Genomic DNA, 19,015 nt, shown 5'->3' on the forward strand with positions numbered 1-19,015 from the left:
GGAAAAGAGGTAATGGAACAGAAAGGCTGGAGCACATCTGGCCCAGTTTGGATGGACCCTCAGGGTTGCGTGAGCAGCTAAGTCCCATGGCTCAGCAGCCCCAAGGCGGACGAGACTGTGGAGCAAAGTTTGTTTATGACAAAGGCAAATACTAACACATTCAGACTGAAAAGCCTGCCCTGAAAATTTTCTGAAATCTGGGATTTTCATGCCTGCAATTTCACCAGCACCATCTCTCATCAGTTAAAAGTGAGAAACAGTTCCTTAAGATGCTGTCATTGCATGGATTTCTATAACCTTGTACCAAAATACAGTATCATTTTTCCTATTAAACTGTGCCCAAGTGATTCCTCCAATTTCACATAGTCAACTGTGGTGCCTAATTTGGAGAGCAAGGCTCTCTGAAGACTCAGTAGCCAGGTGTGGGATGCTCTCTGGCTTGGTCAGGGCTCACAGATCCAATCTGAATCCACCTCCTTTACCTCCTCTTAGTCCTAACCGCAGTCTGACCCATCGCTATCTTTTCCCAGATAGTCCCTTCATCTTCCTTTTCCAGACTTACCCCATTTTTATCATCACTGTTCTCTTCTCAGATGTGAAAATAAAGGCTGAAATATGTCATTTTCAAAGCCTGAGGCATTATGTGCAGGCATGCAAAACAGGAGAAGCTGAAATATAATTATATATAAAGTAATACAGCATTTAATACTGGTGCGATAAGTAGCACCTCACAATCATCTTCACCTTTCATGACAGGTTTGTATATATCACAGAGACATACCTTAGCATACCAAAAGCTCCTACAATGTCGACAAGATCCAGTTGTTTAAAATACTCCTCTTTGCTCTGTGAAAGCAAAACTACAAAGTGTTGCCAGGCTTGACTTCTGCAGTAAATTCAGAGAAAAGATTCATGGCTTGAACTGAAAGAGTACTCAGGGATATGATTTTCCCAAGTCTATTTCAATACAGGAACCAGCAAACACATCTTCCTTCTCCACTTAATCTTATTCACCTCCCTGGCTGCTGTGGGGAGCAATTATGTTATACAGAGGCCCAACAAACTTGTATCGCTAATGGGACAACAGAGCACAGAGCTGTATGCCCTTCTTAAAAAGTTCATTATCCTAAATCATTCCAGCAGGTAGTTTCTAGTCTAGATGTTATCTGTCCAGCCCCCTTAACTGGCCAGCCTTCTCTTCCTGAGACTGCACCACTGGGGTGCGTGCAGGGCAGAGGGAGAGCGGTAAGAGGCATTTACAGACAGCCACCACCAAGTCTTTCTTCTGAAGGGATTCAAAACAATTTGGGAGGGACGGTCTGCAAGGCACACATCTCTGGGATAAGACTAGAGGTTGCAAAGACTCTTGCTCTGAGGAACTGAAGGACACCTACACACAGAGTTCATTATTTCATATACATAAGCTGTACCTCTCCCATGCCTAGCCGATGTGATTGTAAGGCCTTTAAACCCTGCAGCTTTCTAATGAGGATGTTTTTAGACCAAACAGGCCTATCTTGAGCATCCCATCTTCCCCTCCATCGTCCGTCACACCTTAACAGCCAGCCAGAGCCTGTTCCCAATGCCCAAGTGTCACACACGTGCTGGCACTGTCTCCCCTGTGCAGTCCCTAACAGGCACCGATATTTTCTGACATCTCATGCGATCTCTCTCTTGTTTGGGTGCAGAAAGCAGAGGATGATTTCTTCAGGTTGCAAGTGAAACTCCCCGTGCCCTGAAGGACTCACACTGCAGATCCTGAGATGTTTCTCTGCTAGAAACAGCAACAGCTAAGAAAGCAGAGACACTCTGAGCCTCCTTAAATACTGGAAGAAAAGGCATGCCAAGGCAGACTACATTATCTCCTGTGATATATGAGGTAACAGGAACACAATGCTCCATAGTAAATATATGCAATTCTTCATATAAATATAGACATGATTAAATACCACACAGCAGTAAAACACCTCCAGGTCAGCAATAAATCCCTCCTCTGCACAGTTACTCATGCTCTAAGCAGCAATGGAGTCCCTGCAGTCAGTAAAGAAAAACATCTGAAGAATCTCATTTTTATGGCAAAGGAACGAACAAAAAGCACAGAACGGGGTTCAGAAGTTCAGAAACACTTTATTTTGCCTTCTGCTATTTTCTTAAGAAAACAAAAGAAAACAAAGTCTGCTTGTTTTAAAACCCATTCAAAAGGCTTCTGAGAGAACCCCAGCGGAATAAGGAGTGGATGACATTACAACAGTGGTATGCAAATGGTCTTTTCCCCAGGAAATATAAGATTTTTGTGTTCATATTGCAGTAATTACAGCTTAACAATTAAGAGGACTATGATTTTATTCACCAAGCCTAAAAGCTTTAAGTAAGACATCTCAGTCATTGCTTGGATAACATTGGAGACATTTCTTCGGACAGTTATAGCTTGTGATTCACTTGGAACAGTTTCCTAGGGGTAAGTAGTAGTCTGGAAATGGAAATCCCACCAGGTCTTCCTTTGGAAAAGAACTGCCGTGTCTTATCGAGTACATCACCTATGGTCCACAGTAGGAAAAGTTGCGCTGTTAGAAACACAAACTCACTCCTTATTTGTTATTAGCTGGATCCAATAAACAAAACGACCTATGCCAGCATCTCCAAAATTCACAGTCACCCCGAGACCAAGTTTAACTTCCACTTCTCATTCATCCTCCAGCCTGCACTGAGCCTAGCCCTCAGATGCTGAAGCGCTCCGAACCCAGGTCCCCAGGCACGGCTCACACCACCCCTACAGCACTGCCGACAGCAGGCATAAGATTTGCAAATCTTCAAGCTATTAAAATGCAATGTATCCCCTGTGCCCAAAAACTTTCTCACCTTCTTCTGTCTCCTATTTGGGGTCATAGCTGCACATCAAGGGTGTCACAGACTATTCAAGCGCTAACATAAGATGGGTTATTGGAGAAGCACAACTTTAGTGTATGCAAAAGGGGCTTTCATATACAACTCCAACACAGGATGTGCAAACCAGCGGTGTATGAGCACCTGACACTGTGATTCTGCAAATGTTAACCCTATGCACGCAGGGATGTTACGGACTCTGACGTGCATCAGACTTCTGTGGGGACACAGCGACTGTAATGTATCCATCACTGTGTGTCTGGCAAAGCCTAATATAATCTCATTAGCTTTGATGCAGTGGGCTGAGGTTTTCCTGCACTGCAGATCCCCCTGCATGAGACGGGGCATGACATGCACCCAGACAAACTACACGCGCTCTAAGATTTGGGCGTTGTCAGCTCTGTCCCTCTGCTGAACTACGTTAGGAAACACGAGGCATGGGGACCTGGGTGAAATCCACCCTGTTTGAATCTGACCCTGAATGCCCGGGAATAAAAACACACACACAAAACGCAGGCACCACTGGGATTAGGTTGCAGCTCTCCCTACACAATAGCTCTTCCCAAAGCACTAAGCCACCAGCCAACAGCACCTCTTCCAGAAAGAACCACTAAACACCAGTTAACGCACATCAAAAAAGTTTAATATTTTCACAAGTATCACGTAACACTAGTATCGGAGCTACTAGTGTGCAAAGTAAAAAGACTCTCTACCTTTGCAAAACCAGTTAGGCATGCAATTTTTCAGGTAGACACACACTTAAAGCTGCAATGACTGTTTGTGACTCACATGTTACTTTACAACATTCACTCACAGTGCACCATAATGCATATTGAAATGTTATCAATAGGTAGGGCAATCCAAATCTTAGGGGAGTGGAACGAGGACAAAGAGGAGTAGCCTGCAAATTTCCATCTGCTTTCTGCAGGAAAAGGCAGCAGGGAAAACCATGCAGACATCTGAAATTCATTTTTGGTAGAAGAGCGGGAATTAAGGACTACTGTGTGGTCTCCCTTGCAGAAAGTGGCGTGACTTGCAAATGTTATTCAACGTTTGCCTTCCTAACTGCTTCTTAATTTAAGTAATGCAACTGGTATGTAAATATAATAATGGCATTGGCTCGACAGAGGACAGAATACACCAAGTGTATATGATCTTTGTTGTTGCTTTACTCCTTGGAATAAGCTGGGTCTGATTTTGGCTTTGTGGTTTATTTAGTTTATGCACCCGGGTCCTCAAAGGCAAGATCAAAATCAAACCCTCATATTCCTTTCTGATCACTAACTCTAGCTGAGTGTTTGTGTTTTGAGTGGCTGCTTAACAGTATTAAAGATTAAAGCTTTGTGTGGAAGCAAACACCTATTTAAGGCGAGAGACAGAAGTATACACATCCCAGTGACACTGTCTATCTGCAGATTCGGTAGAGGGGCACCTGAAGTGCCTTAATCTAGACTAACAAGAGACAGAAAATATTTTTAATAAGAACTCTTAAACAGAAGAATACAGCACAGCCTGCCTAGGGACCATAAATCTACCGATTTCCCAGGTCCGGAGATTTGGATTACCCCAATCACCAACCATTTTGTTTTACTCTTTAGGGATTTCTTGCCGAAACGTGACAGATTTCGCCCAGTAACACAACACTATTCACAGAAGCAATGGGAAATACCAGTGGAACCAGATCTGTGGGACAAGGGCGTTTACTTTTACCATGACAAAACAGGCATCAAGGAAGCAAGTAAGTCGCATCGTCAAGTCCCACTATAGAGTTACGTGCGTGCACAGTGCTGACACACCATAATGTTTTCACAATCGCTTTATACGAAACAACAGCAGGTAGATATGCAGGAGGGAACTGTTGCTTCCCCTTCACTTAAAAGCATCAACACCCAGGTCTGGTGGTCAGTGTGCTGGCGGTGCGCTTAACAGGGATGCTGCATAGAACACATTTGGTACGATGCAATGGTAGCTCTCAACGCACATCACTTGGGGGCAATTTTGTCTCAGACAACAACTGGTTTTTGACAGCTGCAGAAATTATAGACTGATTTTTCCATGACCTACAGATGGGAAAGGTACCAAACAAGGTGAATAAGAAACATGCAGATTGGGGTCCAGAAACAGGAGATATTATTAACAGCACACATTCTATCTTGTATCTTATTTTTATGTCATTAGTCGTATTTTTTTTTCCCCGATAAAGCAGTGAGTTCTGTGTTTTTACCAGTTCTGACTATGCAGTCGCTGCTTTATGAGAAAGTGCTCACAAGACAGAATCGGGGCCGGGATTGTGGAGTTCAGTTCTGCTCGGCATCGCGAAGCCTGCATCCCACCGCTGTGATGAGGGCTGCCCCTTTCCCGCTGCCGTCCTCCGACAGCAGGAAGGTCACGTCGCAGTTGGGTGCCAGGTCTTTGACTGTTTGGTGCATGATCTTTGAAAAGCTGCGAAAGGAAACAACGGCAGTGGGTGAGGGAGGTCCCGCAGCATTTGCAGAGCGTAGCGCTGCCACAGGCCTTTGCAGTGCTCCCCCTTTCACCGGGGAAAGAACTAAAATGCTGGAAACCAGGGTGGATTTGAAGACTGGGAGCAGTGGGAGTTAAAGGAAAAAAGCACTTGCATCCCACCCCTTCCTCTCTGTCTGCGTGGGGTTAGCCTGGATTGCTAGTACCACAGCAAAGGGGAGAGAAAAGACCATGTACAGTTGCCTCCTTCCCACCCATCTCCTCCCGTGCACACCAGAGATGGGCACTAGTCCTCTTCTCCTCCTGCTGCCAGCTCTTTTAGACTCCTGCCCGCACCTGCCATTGCTTCACAGCAGCCCATCTCCTCTGCACACTGAACAGAAACATCCTCCAAAGAGGCTCCAGGCATTTCAGCACTGCTCTGTCATTGCCTTTGCATAGCCAAGAGATCCTTCCCTTGCTCTGTGGCTTCCAACTTGTTTGACAAGCTGCGTCCCCTTCAGTTTGTCCCAAGAATCTTTCACAAGTCCTTCTTGATCCTCTCGTTGCCCTTTAGAAAACCCTGAGCACCCCTGATTAAGAATTCTTTTCCCTGGCTCTTATCCTAGCAAGTAACAGAGACCAGTTTGGTGCACCAAAAGAACAGATGTACAAAGTGCTACAGATCGCAGGCAAAAAAATGCTAAGAAGGTGCATACTCACTGTGGATGTAGTTTGTACAGAGTCCCATCCACACCAACCGTTATCTCCAGGTGCTCTAATCCTCTGTTCTCCCTAATTTTATCTACAACCGCAGCCATTCCAGCACCACACAACTGAGCTGCTCGCCTCGACACCGCTCCACACACAGTCTTGACAATGATACTGTCGTCACAGGTGCTGTTGAGCCCCAGCTGCTGGAGGATGGCTCGCACCTGCAGCAAGGCTAACCTGTCGCTGCAGAAGCAGAAGAACACAGTGTTAAATGAAAGGTTTCCCTCCGTCAAGCCACTGCCACAAACCCCACTGCATTGATGGCTGCATCCATGCACCCACACCAGGCAGCAGCCTTTCCTGCCAGTGCAAGAGAGCTCGGGGAATGCAAATTCATTCACCCCAGCACCATGCTGCAGTGCAGGAGAGGGATGCAGGCAGCAAGGGAGGCTCCAGGTCCAGCTCTGCATTGCCTCCCCTTCTCTTTTCTTACCAAAGGGCATTTCAGGAAAATATTTTTAATGACCAACTTGGCGTTTTTCCCCCCATAAAGACTCAACAGGCTTTGAGATTACTTTAAAATACAGAGTCCAAGCAATAAAGACACAAAAATATCCAGTACAGAAGTGCTCATTCAGCTAGTGTTCATTCAGTTCAACAATTACAGCTAGACACACACAAGGGGCACAGGAAAATGTCTTGATTTCCAAGCAAGCAAATAAAATGATACAGTAAAGGAATCCTTGACAGCCCTTCCCATGATTTAGCAGCGAGCATTGCTAGAAATTCAGATGATGTTGTAAAGAGTCCTTCTGCACATGCGCAGGCTCTTACTGAAACCAGAATTATCTCTGGAGAACCAAGCAATGCTCTCCAGCTGTCCCTCCCCTCCAGCAGTGTCACTGGATGAGCGTTACCACACTACTTCACCCTAAACAGCCTCCCGTGCAGTGCTCTTACCTCTCAATCTGAGAAAGGAACTTGGTTTCAAAGATATGCCTAGTCTTCAGCGTCTCTGAAATCTGGCCTCTGAACAGGAACCCCCGTTTGGTGAAGTCGATCAAAATATTGCGGACTATTTCCCCCAGGTACATCCCACTGATCATTTTCTCATACCTGCAATGAAAGACAGCGGCACAGCTCAGAGGGACGCTGCTCACATTTGGAAAGGCAGCATCACAGCTGTGTTGTCAGCCAGGTGTCCTGCCCACGCACATTGGGGACATGAAATACGCAGCCCGATTTACACAGAATGGCCATTTACTAGAAAAATTGGGCAAGAAAAAGCATGAAGACTCAGTGGGAAGCCTTGTGAGCCCATCTACAAACATTTCACCTATTCCTCACTACTATGTTCCCCCAGCCGGGCTGTTCTTAATGATGGCTGGTACTTCTCCCAGATGGAAGAAATGAAAACCTGTTGCTGGAGAGCAGAACGGTGCCCAGATGAAAGCCAAATTTGCCATGTATCCCCCAGTGACAGCCCTGAGTGAACCCCAGGGAAAACTTGTCTCCACTGCACAACATCTGGGAGCCCTCTTAAAGCACAGCTGAGATGTTCAACAGAAAAAGCTCAGTGGCTCTGTGCAGCAAAATGACAGTAAAACCACAAGGTACAGTCACTGCAAGTGCAGCATTTTTAAGGAAGTCCTGTGCTGCAAAACCCTGTGAAAGATAAAAAGGTGTGAAAAGGTATGTCCAGCAGGTTCACAGGATCACTGACCTGTAAACTAGCAAGCTGGGGGTCCAGGGTCAGTTTATGCTTTTCTGTTAATTCCAGCACCTCATTTCCAGTAGGGAACCAGCAGTCCAAAAACCACAGGGAGGAACCAAGCTGTCTTGAACCCCTCTTGCCCCCCACTTTGCACACAGGACCCAAGTTTCCCACTTGCAGGCCTGCCCCCAGGCTAGAGAGAGGGAATATCTTCCACCTGCAGACTTCTTCCCGGCACACGACAAGGAGCGGTCCACGAGCAATGCTCAGCACCAGTACAGGGCAGCCCTGTGCTGAGGAGGGCAGGAGCCTGCTTTGCGCTCCTTCCTCTCCAGCATCATTCTGGCTTGAACGGAGCATTTTGGGGTCTGTGAGCTGTGCCCTTAGCGATGAGAACTAAACACTTTTCCATTTATTGGAAAGTGCATTCACTGATGCATCCTTTATTTCACCTCCTGAAGCTCTAAAGCAGGATTTGTGCCCTGGATTGAGCGGAGCCCAGCGTGCCATCCTGCTGGAAGCAGGCCATGCAGTCCATTTAATACTAAGAGCTCTCTCAGGCTTGTATCCAGCAAGTATCCTCTTGAGTGCCTAACTCTCTCTGGAATAAATTATTCCCCCGGCAGTCTCCGATACTGCCTTTGGCTGCTTACTCCATGCCAACTTTGCCACTGCATCAGGCTCACTCAGCGTCTGCCTCTCTGGGTCTGTTTGAGCTCTAACTTCTTAAGAGCTTCCCAAGGGACCTGCCATCTTGCCTGCATCCCCCAGGTTTTCAGGCGGATTTACTCTAGTCACAAAATCTTTTTAAAAGTTCCTGGCATCAAAGCATTGCTGCAGAGAAATTATGAAAAATTGTAGCCTGGGCATGCAACAGTCTCAGCCCAGTTTTATCGGTGCTGGGTACACCTACTTGTCAGCTCTTTCTTGAAGGGGGCAGGGAAGTACTTGCCCAAACTAGAGCTGGACCTCCAAAATGGGATCCAACCTCCAGGGCCAAGAAAGGCAGGTCCTCTAACATGACATATTACATCCAGAAAATTACCTGAAATTAAGAGCTGGCTGCAACTGCTAGAAAGCTCCTGCCTGCTTTACAGTGAGCAGCTCCAAGCTCCAACCATGCTGGCTGCTCTAGGCTGAGGATTTCTACAGAGCCCTCTACAAAGAGAGTTCAGCTAAAAGAGATTAAACCAAGACCAAGAGCAAAAGAATGACAAGCCATCTTAGCCCCCTCAGTACAACATGGGATGAGTAAAAGGGTCCCTTCATAATTTCAAGACTCTTGAAGTTCTCACCAAAAACCCTGCTGCAGTCCCATGGCAGCGAATAAGCTGCAAAAAAGCAGCGACCAGGAAAAGCACAGAAGAGGGAGATCCCACAGGATAGCAGGGTTGCAGTCCTTTTTGACTCTTAAGCTCTCCCTTCTCTGACTGGGAGAAACCCAATTCTCTCTTAAAAGCATTTAAGGCAGCTTGGCTTATACTTAGCATGCCATTTATCCCGCAGTACCTTTGCTTTCCAGCATTTAGTGAATAGTCATCAACCGCTTTGTCATATATTGTCCTGATATCATCCAGGCATCCATTATCCCCGAACGCTCCCCACTCCGTGTTCACACACATCCGTCCTTGCTCACCATCCACCATCTCTATGTTTCTCATCTCTTCCATGTAACAGGCATTGCTGCCAGTTCCTGAAAGAAGGAAATACTGAAATTACTCTTTGTTTGGAACAAAACAACACTAGAACAAGCACAACAGCCCTGACCAAACCTTCTGAGGGATCTTGAATGTGCTTTTTCTGAATGATGAAGTCAAATCATCGTTTGAAACATCACAAAAAATCCCCACTCTTCACTAATCCTGAACTGAGGGAGAATATTACTGCTGTGGTGCACTGCGCAGGGTGGTTCAGAGTTCACCCAGGCCAGCTGGGCTGAGGGTCCCATGCTACAGGGAGGAGCAGCAGCGCAGCACTTTTGGCACACCAACCCTCATGTGCTTCTGAACCCAAAACCGCAGCAAGCAACCAGCTGGACTATGAAGTTAGGAACCACCTTCCACAAAGCCCATGGACCCACAAAATTCAGGGGAAAATTTGGTGAACTGAAAACCTCAGCAAGTTCTGAGGCATCAGGCAAAGAAAACCGCAGGGGTTTTACCAGCTAATTTCAGGGTAATTTTTAGTTCTTGCTTGGTTTTTTTTCAATTCAAATTGCTTAAATAGTTTATCCAGCAGGAATGTTACTTCCATGTTGAAAGGATGCCATATCTGATTCTTCTTAAAGGGGATCCTAAGGAGCGTGGCAATTACAAAGTGCTCCACACACACAGAGGCCTTAGGGAGCAAAGCTTTTTTAGCAAAGAGAGGCAGCTTTTGCTGCTGCCTGGGGCAAAGGTTTTCTTGAAGTTGCCTACCAAACTAATTTAACCCTGCATCACAGATTCTGCACCAATTATATCAGCAAGTCTGTTTTCCTTTGTGATTTTTTTAGGCTACTATATCAATAAAGTCTGAGCAAAAATAGATCCTCCCACAGTACTCCCCTGCTGCAGGAGAGCTGAGCCACAGCACAGGGTTTGGGGGGGAAAGTCTGGGCTTGCAGACTGAGACCCAGGTTTGCAGAACCAAACCAGACCAAACCCAGTTGTGGATCATCAGGACTGGCCAACCTCCCAATGCAAAGTCTTGTCATCCAGGACAGGCTGAATATGAGCTGCCTGAATATGTGGATACCTATTAAATACAAGCTGTTAGACTGACAGGCTTTTAGATTATATCCTGTTGCTAGCAAATAAAAAGCAGAGACCTGGTCTCATCAGTGGCAGTTTCCAAAGTATTCAGCAGTGGAGACTCAAAGCATCGGCTCTCCTGGGCAGGAGAGGCGGCACTGGGCAGAGACAGGGCACCAGTGTGACATGAACTCGACCTTGCAAGAGTATTTTTCCCTGCCAAGCAACAGCGGGAAAGTTCACCCACCTCCCTGCACTGGGGAGAGCAGGGCGACTGCCGGCTCATGCATGCTCCTCAGCAAGTGCCGTCAGTCTGGCCAAGGCAATTCAGGCAGGGCAGAAGGAACTGTCAGAGCCCCGAGGCTTTTGCTCTCATTATCCCAGATGTACCCAGGCCACCTCCGACCCTCTGCTCTGCACACAAACACGCTGGCTGGAGAGCATATCTGGCAGGGCTGCAGCAGACGGTCCTCAGAGGATGCTCTCAGCACCCCAAGGACACACTGTCCTTCCTGCAGGGAACTCTGTCCCTGAAAACACGCCACTGATGGAGCTGCACAGCCACGGCTTCCTACCCACACTGCACTGTGCTGACTCATCCTGGACATTTTCCAACTGTCTGGAGGAGAAATCAGTGGCATTTTATTTTCCTACAAACCACCTCGCAACTAAAAACATTCTTAAAGTTTGCAGGTACCTCGTCCCCTTCTCTCCACTGAAAACTCATTTCTCTGGAGAGCTTTGGGAATTCACACCGCCTTGTGCCGCAGGCACCCCAAGCGTGGCATTTGCAAAGGCATCGGCAGTCGCCTGTGGAATTATTTCAGCTGTCTCACTGCTGGGAAGGGAGCTGTCAGTCGCTGCACTTTGTCTATCAGAGCTTTCCATCACATGCCATTCAGTAATTGTGGGTGGGCTTTACAAGTTTATTCTGAGAGCCCATGCACTCAAGGGAAGCTGTGGGCTACCTGAACACCCCGGCAGGGAAACTCTTACGGGCTAAACTAACAGATACTCCAGGAACTGGTGAGGCTACCTGAGCCCATGTTTGCTTGCTTACCAAGCAGCATGGTGCCTTCCCAGGTAAAACAGGAAGGATTTGTTCAGCATTACAGCCTGTGCTTATCTCAACTGATCATGCACAGAACTAAGCTGGCTGTTGAATTTTGCTCTTAATTCCTTCACGCAGCTTGCCTCTGAAGGGATAGCTGTAAATCTCAAACTCCTTCACTCCTGGACACCCTAGCTATATTTTCAGTTAGCCACAGGGATGTCTCCAGGAGAACACAGACAGATGTGTCGACATGCTGTGTAATAAAAAAGTGCCAAATAAAAAGCAGCTCTAACACGTACCCACAATGAGTCCGATTTCACAGTTTGGGTCTTCATAAGCACAAGTCATCATTGTGCCCACTGTATCATTCACCACGGCCACCACATCCAAGTCAAACTCCTTTGGAAGAGAGAAATAAAGCAATGAGAACTCTGGGTTTGGGGCAACCCCTCACAACAAAGGAGACACAAAAGGAGTACACCATTGGGAATTCTGTCAAAGCACACTGGAAACAAACAACTGAAAGTACCAGCCTGATTTTACACATGCAGAAATAGGAACTTAATCTACTAGCAGGTAGCTAAGGCTCCTTGCATGTTTTACCTAGGATAGACTATGTCTTCAGAAGAAAGTATATTCCTGGCTGTTCTCTTTGGCTTAGATACATTTAAGTACAGATCTTGTATACAGACACATGGTAGAGTGCTGTCACCATTCTATTTTACAGCAGTGAGGTAGCAAATCCAGTAGAAAAGGTTTTTAAGGTCCTCTCTTCACTTGCTGATAAAACTCAGCTAAAATTAATGCTCTCCTCAGGCTATTTTTCTTCCCTTCCTATAAAGATTCAGCTAAGCTACTTGAGGCTTTTTCAAGAACAAGGGTTGAGAGGGGGGAAAACTGTCATTTAGGGTGCACTGAGGTAGATTCCTGCAATCACTACATTGAAAACTCCTGCCTTCGTCATGCTCTGATGCAGTGAATATTGCCACAGGGTTTGAAAGAAGCCTTGAAAGTTCTGCCAAATTTAGCAAGTTAGAAGTCTCTGGGGGAAAAAAACAAGCAATTAAACAAAATCCCCAGTGTGCCTCATTTTGAGTAGCAATTTCGGTTTGGTGGCTGAACTCTCCCATTTCCACTGCACACCCTCTAGACGATCCTACGTGGTGGTCAGGCTACATGCCAGCATCAGAGCCAGCACAGCCACATGGCATCGGGGGCTGCTGTATCTGGACCTGCTGCAAGGCAAACACCTTCTGTGCAGGACAGGAGGCACAGCCCATTTCCTCAAGGCACACAAACCCTGCGAGAGGGAACCAGCCTGACCCATGAGGTCTGTCAACTCTGGAGGGGAAGGAGAAGTAGGAGGAGAAAAAGAAAATAAAACCAAAAAGAAAATCACCTCTCTTCTTTTAATTCCTTCTCTAAGCAAATACACCACGTCTTCTCCCTCGCAGTCTGTAGCTTTGAAGCCTTTTGTCCAATTGAGAAGGATACCCTAAAAAGAAAGAAAATAGGTTATCAAGTTTCCTGGTGCACTACAGATTGCCCCAAAAATCCTACAGTCCTCTAAGGGACTCTCACTGAGCATTTCTCTCTGATAACTTCCCTGCATTCACTCACCTCCCCAGCCCGTAAAAGCACAAAATCACAACGCTTCACACAGGTGACCACAAGTTATCGCACATTGCTGCTCCGACCCTACAGCCCCAGCAAATGGCCATGAATATTTATGGCCAGTCAGTACACGGACTCATAGAAGCCCTCAGCTCAAGGAGGAGGTTTTCCAGTATTCACCAACATGGGTGCTACGTTTTGCTGAACAACCTGTCTTCTCTCTCAGTCACACTCCAAAGTCTCCCTGGCTTGACCAAGTCTCCTGTCATCAGCAAGATGACAGCATTTTAGAGCTGGACATCTGAATGCTGTTCCTAACATCACTGCCTATTTCCTCCTTCCTTATATATGAATATTCATCTTATTTTCACTAAGACTTAAATGTTATTCTGGACACTTGACATTTCAAATGCTTTAGTGTGAGGTTACACAGAAGAGTCTCTATGAAAAGGAATATCTCTTTACATGTGTGGAATTTGCATCTAAAACTACTAATCATGCTTGGTCTCCAAATTTCCAGAGCAATTTAAAAAAAAAAAGAAAGTGTGACAGAAACAACAAGCTCAAAAAAAGAAGCGTGACAGAAAATATGTCTTTCTTCAAAAAAAAGTGCTAAGTAGACAGGAAACTTAACAGCTGCACAGGTGGAGTTGGTGGAATTATGTGGCAGTGAAGAAGTTAAACATAAAAGCAAAGAGAAAAAGGGTACACTTGACAGGGACATACTGCAGGCTACGCTGTCACCTGCGGGGTGACATAGGCGAGCAGGCCCTGGTCCTTCTGCTCCATCCAGGGAGACCAGATCAGCTGGGGAACAGGAGCTGGCAGCAGGGATGGACTTTTTGCTTTCTGCTCACAAAACCCAGGAAATATCACAGTCCAGCAGGTTTATATGATTGGAAAAAACACGATACCTTAAAAAAGGGATACCACCACCATGGAAAATTTAAATGCTCCTATCTGTCACAGCCATGGGCTGAGCAGCATTTGCATTACTACCTTTAAAGGAACTATTTATAGGAGCAGCTGTACTGGTCAGGGTCAGAACATGAACCCTCCCCTTGTACAACCTCCCTGTAAGTGTCACGTAGATGATACAAAGGCAGAGAAATCAGGACTAGCATAAGCTCAAAAGCAGATTCAAAAGATACTAAGGAACTTACAGCATCCAGACTGGTCTGCTTGCAAGGGAAGGAAAACGTGAAGCCAAGAGGAAGACGTGCGCCTTTTATCCCCATATAATCCAGGAAGTCAGAAATGCAGGTAACGATGTGATCAAACAGCTTTAAAGAGAAAAGTCACGCATTTGAAGTTGTACATGTTACACACTCTTAAGAAGGTATTTTAAAAGTAGCAGTGCTGCAAAACTCACCTCTTCTCCTGTTCCCTGCATCACCTCTATAGGAATGGCATAGATCTTGTTGTGCATCTCAACTGTTCTCCTTTTACCGCTACGGATTTTCACCAGCAAAACTCTAAAGTTTGTCCCTCCAAGGTCAAGTGCCAGAAAGTCTCCGTTCTCTGTAAAAGAATATGTGCGTGTATTTAAAGGACCATAAACAAAATCTTTAAAAGTGTTTTCCCCAGAAAGCACTTGGATATAAAATCTCTTAGAAACTCTCAGCTGGGAAGATCTTCATCAAAGAAGGATTTTAGATGCTGCTCTGATTATTCTAGCCCCTTTTTTGGTGGTTTTTGGTTTTGTTCTGTTTTAAACCAACAAAGGAAAGAGGACCCACACAACTGTTCCCTGAGGAAAGCAGAAATTTTGGCCAGCCACCCTGAAATGCAAAGAACTGTCCAGGTTGTGCAGACAGGGTTCGGATGGGTTTGGGTTATGAGCCCAGCTGTAGTTTTCTCTCCCCAGGCCCTGGCTTGCTTGCACCCTGGGGCAATGACACGGGGCGATACGCACAAGGGCAGTGCAGGCTGCCTTGCCCGGGGCTGGGACTTCCTCCTTTGCACAGCTCAGGAGGCTCCTCTTTCATTGCACCAGATCTGCTCACCCCCCACCAAACCCAAACCCCATCACTGGGAACCCATTTTGGGCACCCCACAGCCGAGCCAGTACCCTCACTCCAGCAAGGGCATGCCTCTACCTGTCCCATCTGGCGTGCTGCGGACGAAGGTGGGCAGCATTTTCACTTTGGCAGTCTCATGAGTCTTCTTCTTCAGCCCCGCTTCCATCTCCGCCCTCATCCTCTTCTTCACCTGCAGCAGCTGCTCGTGGGTGAGCTTGAACTCAGCCAGCGTCTCATCGATGAGCCGGTGCTGTTCCGACAGCCGGTATGCCACCGCTGTCACCATCGCTGCTCCCTTCCCACTGCCACTCTCCGACAGCAGGAACCGCACTTCTGAGTCAGGCACCAAGCGCCGGGTGGTTTTGTGCAAGCGCCGGGCGTACCTGCAGGGAGGGGAGGCTGCAAGCCCACCATCTGCGTTGCCTCCCCCGCGGCCCCCAAAATCTGTGCTGCCGACACAGACTGACTGCAAGGGGAGCGAGGAGCCTCATCACACCCAAACTAGCTACAGCCTCCCAAGTAGGAAAACGGCCAGGGAAGAGCGGTTCCTCCCTATGGCCTCTTTCCTCCTCAATTTCTAAGAAAAGCCAGCAAAAAGCCAGCAAAAGGCAGCATCAGAGTCTCATCCCCAGAACCTGACCCTAGACGGGAGAAACCCCCTGGCTCCAATGCTGCTCCAGTCTCCTCTCCTGGAGATCAAGCTGTCCTGAACTCTGGTTTAGATGGTGTGGGCAAACAGTTCAGAAACAAAAATTGCCCACGTATGTTATCTTAACACACCCTAGACCTGCCCATCTGGAAAAGCAAGTCAAAATAGCATTCTTGGAAATTCTGTTGTTTGCCAAAATTTTATGTTTTTCTTTAACTAAGGAAAATATTTTTTTCAACAAAATAATGAGAAAATGAAAATGAAACCTTAAACATATTTCTCCTTTCAAAAGCTTCCTCATAAACGACACTCAGCCCTCCCAGCCAGCTCCAATGCCAAGGTATGTCCTGTACGCTGTGCTTCTGCTCCCCTTCGGTACCCACAGCTAAATCCTACAGCCGAGACTGGAAACTGACTTGTTATCACCACTTATTATTTACTAAATAAAAGCCTTTTACCCATGTGTGCATAAACTACACCTGCACACTGCATATTTCTTCCATTTCTTTATTCTGAACTTGGAAACCCTTACGCAGGTGCTGCTCTCCCAGCGCACACAGGCCAGCAGCCACTCCCAAATATCTGCAGCATTAGGGCTTGGGCGCTGGGGTTATTTTTGATACTAAGACTCACACCAAATCCTGTTTCCAGGACCAGGTACTCCCACAGCAGAAGAGCTCAACTTCCTCTCTGATTTCTACATAAATCTAAACAGCTGTTTGTTTAAAAATGTAACTTTCAAGATGGGGAAAAACAAGACAAAGCCAGTTTTTAAAAGGCCATGGAAATGTAAGCACCAATTTTTTCCCCTGGTTTCCAAGTATATCTTCAGAAAAGACTGAAAAAAAAATAGGCTTCAGCACAGCCATTTTCAAAACAACTGAGTTTAAATTGAAAATGGAGATCAAGGTGCATTAATGCAGGTCTCCTCAAAGCCCAATTCATGGGCACAAAGTAACATCTTGTACAAAGAAACTCTCCTTCCAAGAGGTCTACTGAGATCCCTTAAGGTATGTACTCAAACCACCATAGTTTTCACTGATATTGCAGTATCCAGTTACTCAGGGTTTTGGTTCTTTTCTTGTGGTTTTCTTGTTTTTTTAAAATCTCACCTTACTTCTTCACTTAAAGACATCTCTCCTTTCCACTAAGTTCCCCATCTCAGACCAAACCCCAACGCCCACGTTTCGGGTTCCTCATCTTACACCCAAACCGCATGGCTGGGTGACGTCTTGGGGTTACATGCTCGACCCTTTGCAAACCACAGGCCGTGGCAGGAGAAGAGTGTTAACGGCAGGAGCAGAGGGACTCACTGCGGATGCATCTTGTAGAGGGAGCCATCAACTCCCACGGTGGTCCGGAGGCGGCCGACCCCTTTGTTATCCCGCAGCTGGTTGAGGATGGCACCCAGTGTAGAGGCTACCAGGTTGGCCGAGCGGAAGGACACGATGGTGCAGACATGCTGGACAGCGATGCAGTCCTCGTGGGATGGCTCCACCCCCAGGCGGGTTAAAATTTCTTTGGCTTTGTTCAAACCTTCTTTGCTCCTACAAAGAGAGAGCAGTAAAGGGTACTCCTTAGTGGGGGAGCTATAAAATGCGGGAGAGAGGCACATCCAACCATGGATGTCCCTGGCTGGGGTTTGAGAAAGGGGTTAGAAAGAAAATTTCTTAGAGATCTGGACTGGGAAGCTCCACGAGGCTTGAAATAAAATGCTCTAAATATGCATTCATTCATGGATAGAAACAGCTTTCAATTAAAGCCTGGTGCAAACATGCCACCTACAAAACATGCAATTCCAGGTACTATAGCAGCTACCCTATGGGCAAGATTACTCCCATATATACCCAAGAGCCTGCCCTCCTTCAAGTTCATTTACCACAAGGCAACAGGTACATCGTGTCACTGGAAACCTGTCAAACAATAATCTCTCCAACACAGACCACATTTTCATTGTGCCAGATGGTCAGACCAACTCTCATACCAAGTGAGCTTCCTGTACTTGGAAAGCACGAAGCACGGGACCGGGACCAGCCCCGTCCTGCGGAGCCGAGGCATCCCCCAGGAGCACAGCAAGTAGCTCAGGTTGCAGTTGGTCCAACAGCACTGGACTCAAAGCAGAGCAGCAACCCCAGGACAGCTCCTTCAGTGCACCCCCAAGAAAGTTAGCGATTTCCAAGCACTTTTACAGACCTGGAGGAATTAAATGCTTTTTCATCACACTGATGCTTTAGACTTCAAACAGCTTCTCCTCTCTGGAGCAGGAGGCACCAGCCCCACAATTCAGGCACTCATAGGCCTGAGCGCACACCTAATCCCACACTTGCTTGCTCATATGTCTCCATAAATTAAGCCCAGCGTGAAAAACAAAACCCTGAGCGAAGGTTGCCTAAGTGATTTCATCCTAATGGGTCTCTTTTCAGACTTTTAACACCTCACTGAATTTCTGCCTCTTGCACTGCATTTTCCCACATTTTGCTCTCAGGCTGAGCGCAAAGTTTCTGGCAAAACTTATCCACGTCCAGCTTGGTCATTTCTCAGACAAAAACACAAGGAGTATATCTTGTCGTTACTAACTGCACTCCACGCATCTTTTTAAGGACACTTGCATCCTGCTACTATCAGCTAGAAATTTGAAGCTGCACAGGGATGTGCCCCCTACTTATAACCAAAGTGCTCTTCAGGGACTGAGGTGGGATTTCAGGGCAAATTTTGCTCTTAATAACTGAATTTCTCAATAACTGCATTTTTCTCATTGTTGTTCAACATTACATCGGTCCATTACATAGACCCCTGTGGTTAAGACGAATGAACACACACATTTAATGGAAAGCTGTTCAGATAACACGGTCTGCAGGGACAGGAGTAAAACGGGGCAGGGGACAACAGGCATTGGAGAAGTTACTGGCTGTTCCCTTGGCGTTGCACTCACAATCAACAGTACCTCTATACATCTGCACCAAAATCAGCAGCACTTTGGAAAGAAAAGCCGACCCAATGACTACAGTACAAACTATCCCAGTGATGTGAATTTTAAAAACGCAGGGGGACGAGCCAGTAAGTACTGACCAAAGGGGTGATGACACCATAAGAAACCAACTGGCACATAGTTCAGAGGTCGCCATGTAGCACCCGGCACTGCCTACGAGACTGAATGCTCTGCCTTGTCACGCTTGTTTTCTTTCTGCCCAG

The 19,015-nt window shown here is 46.6% G+C and overlaps 1 protein-coding gene across 1 annotated transcript in view; it reads right to left on the reverse strand.

Moving 5' to 3' along the window:
* Window positions 1-2,124: 2,124 nt before the first annotated feature.
* LOC140655213 (hexokinase-1) overlaps window positions 2,125-19,015 on the reverse strand; it is a 39,877-nt gene continuing 22,986 nt past the window's right edge. Inside the window, exons 9-18 of the mRNA XM_072869376.1 lie at window positions 17,137-17,370; window positions 15,253-15,557; window positions 14,526-14,674; window positions 14,317-14,436; window positions 12,939-13,034; window positions 11,839-11,938; window positions 9,263-9,446; window positions 7,000-7,155; window positions 6,049-6,282; window positions 2,125-5,325 (exon numbers count right to left, since the gene is read on the reverse strand). Of these exons, the coding sequence (XP_072725477.1) occupies window positions 5,181-5,325; window positions 6,049-6,282; window positions 7,000-7,155; window positions 9,263-9,446; window positions 11,839-11,938; window positions 12,939-13,034; window positions 14,317-14,436; window positions 14,526-14,674; window positions 15,253-15,557; window positions 17,137-17,370 (1,723 nt within the window). The 3' untranslated portion in view covers window positions 2,125-5,180. The remainder of the gene's footprint in view (window positions 5,326-6,048; window positions 6,283-6,999; window positions 7,156-9,262; window positions 9,447-11,838; window positions 11,939-12,938; window positions 13,035-14,316; window positions 14,437-14,525; window positions 14,675-15,252; window positions 15,558-17,136; window positions 17,371-19,015) is intronic.

Source organism: Ciconia boyciana, chromosome 8 (genome assembly GCF_034638445.1).
Source record: "Ciconia boyciana chromosome 8, ASM3463844v1, whole genome shotgun sequence".
Lineage (NCBI taxonomy): Eukaryota > Metazoa > Chordata > Aves > Ciconiiformes > Ciconiidae > Ciconia > Ciconia boyciana.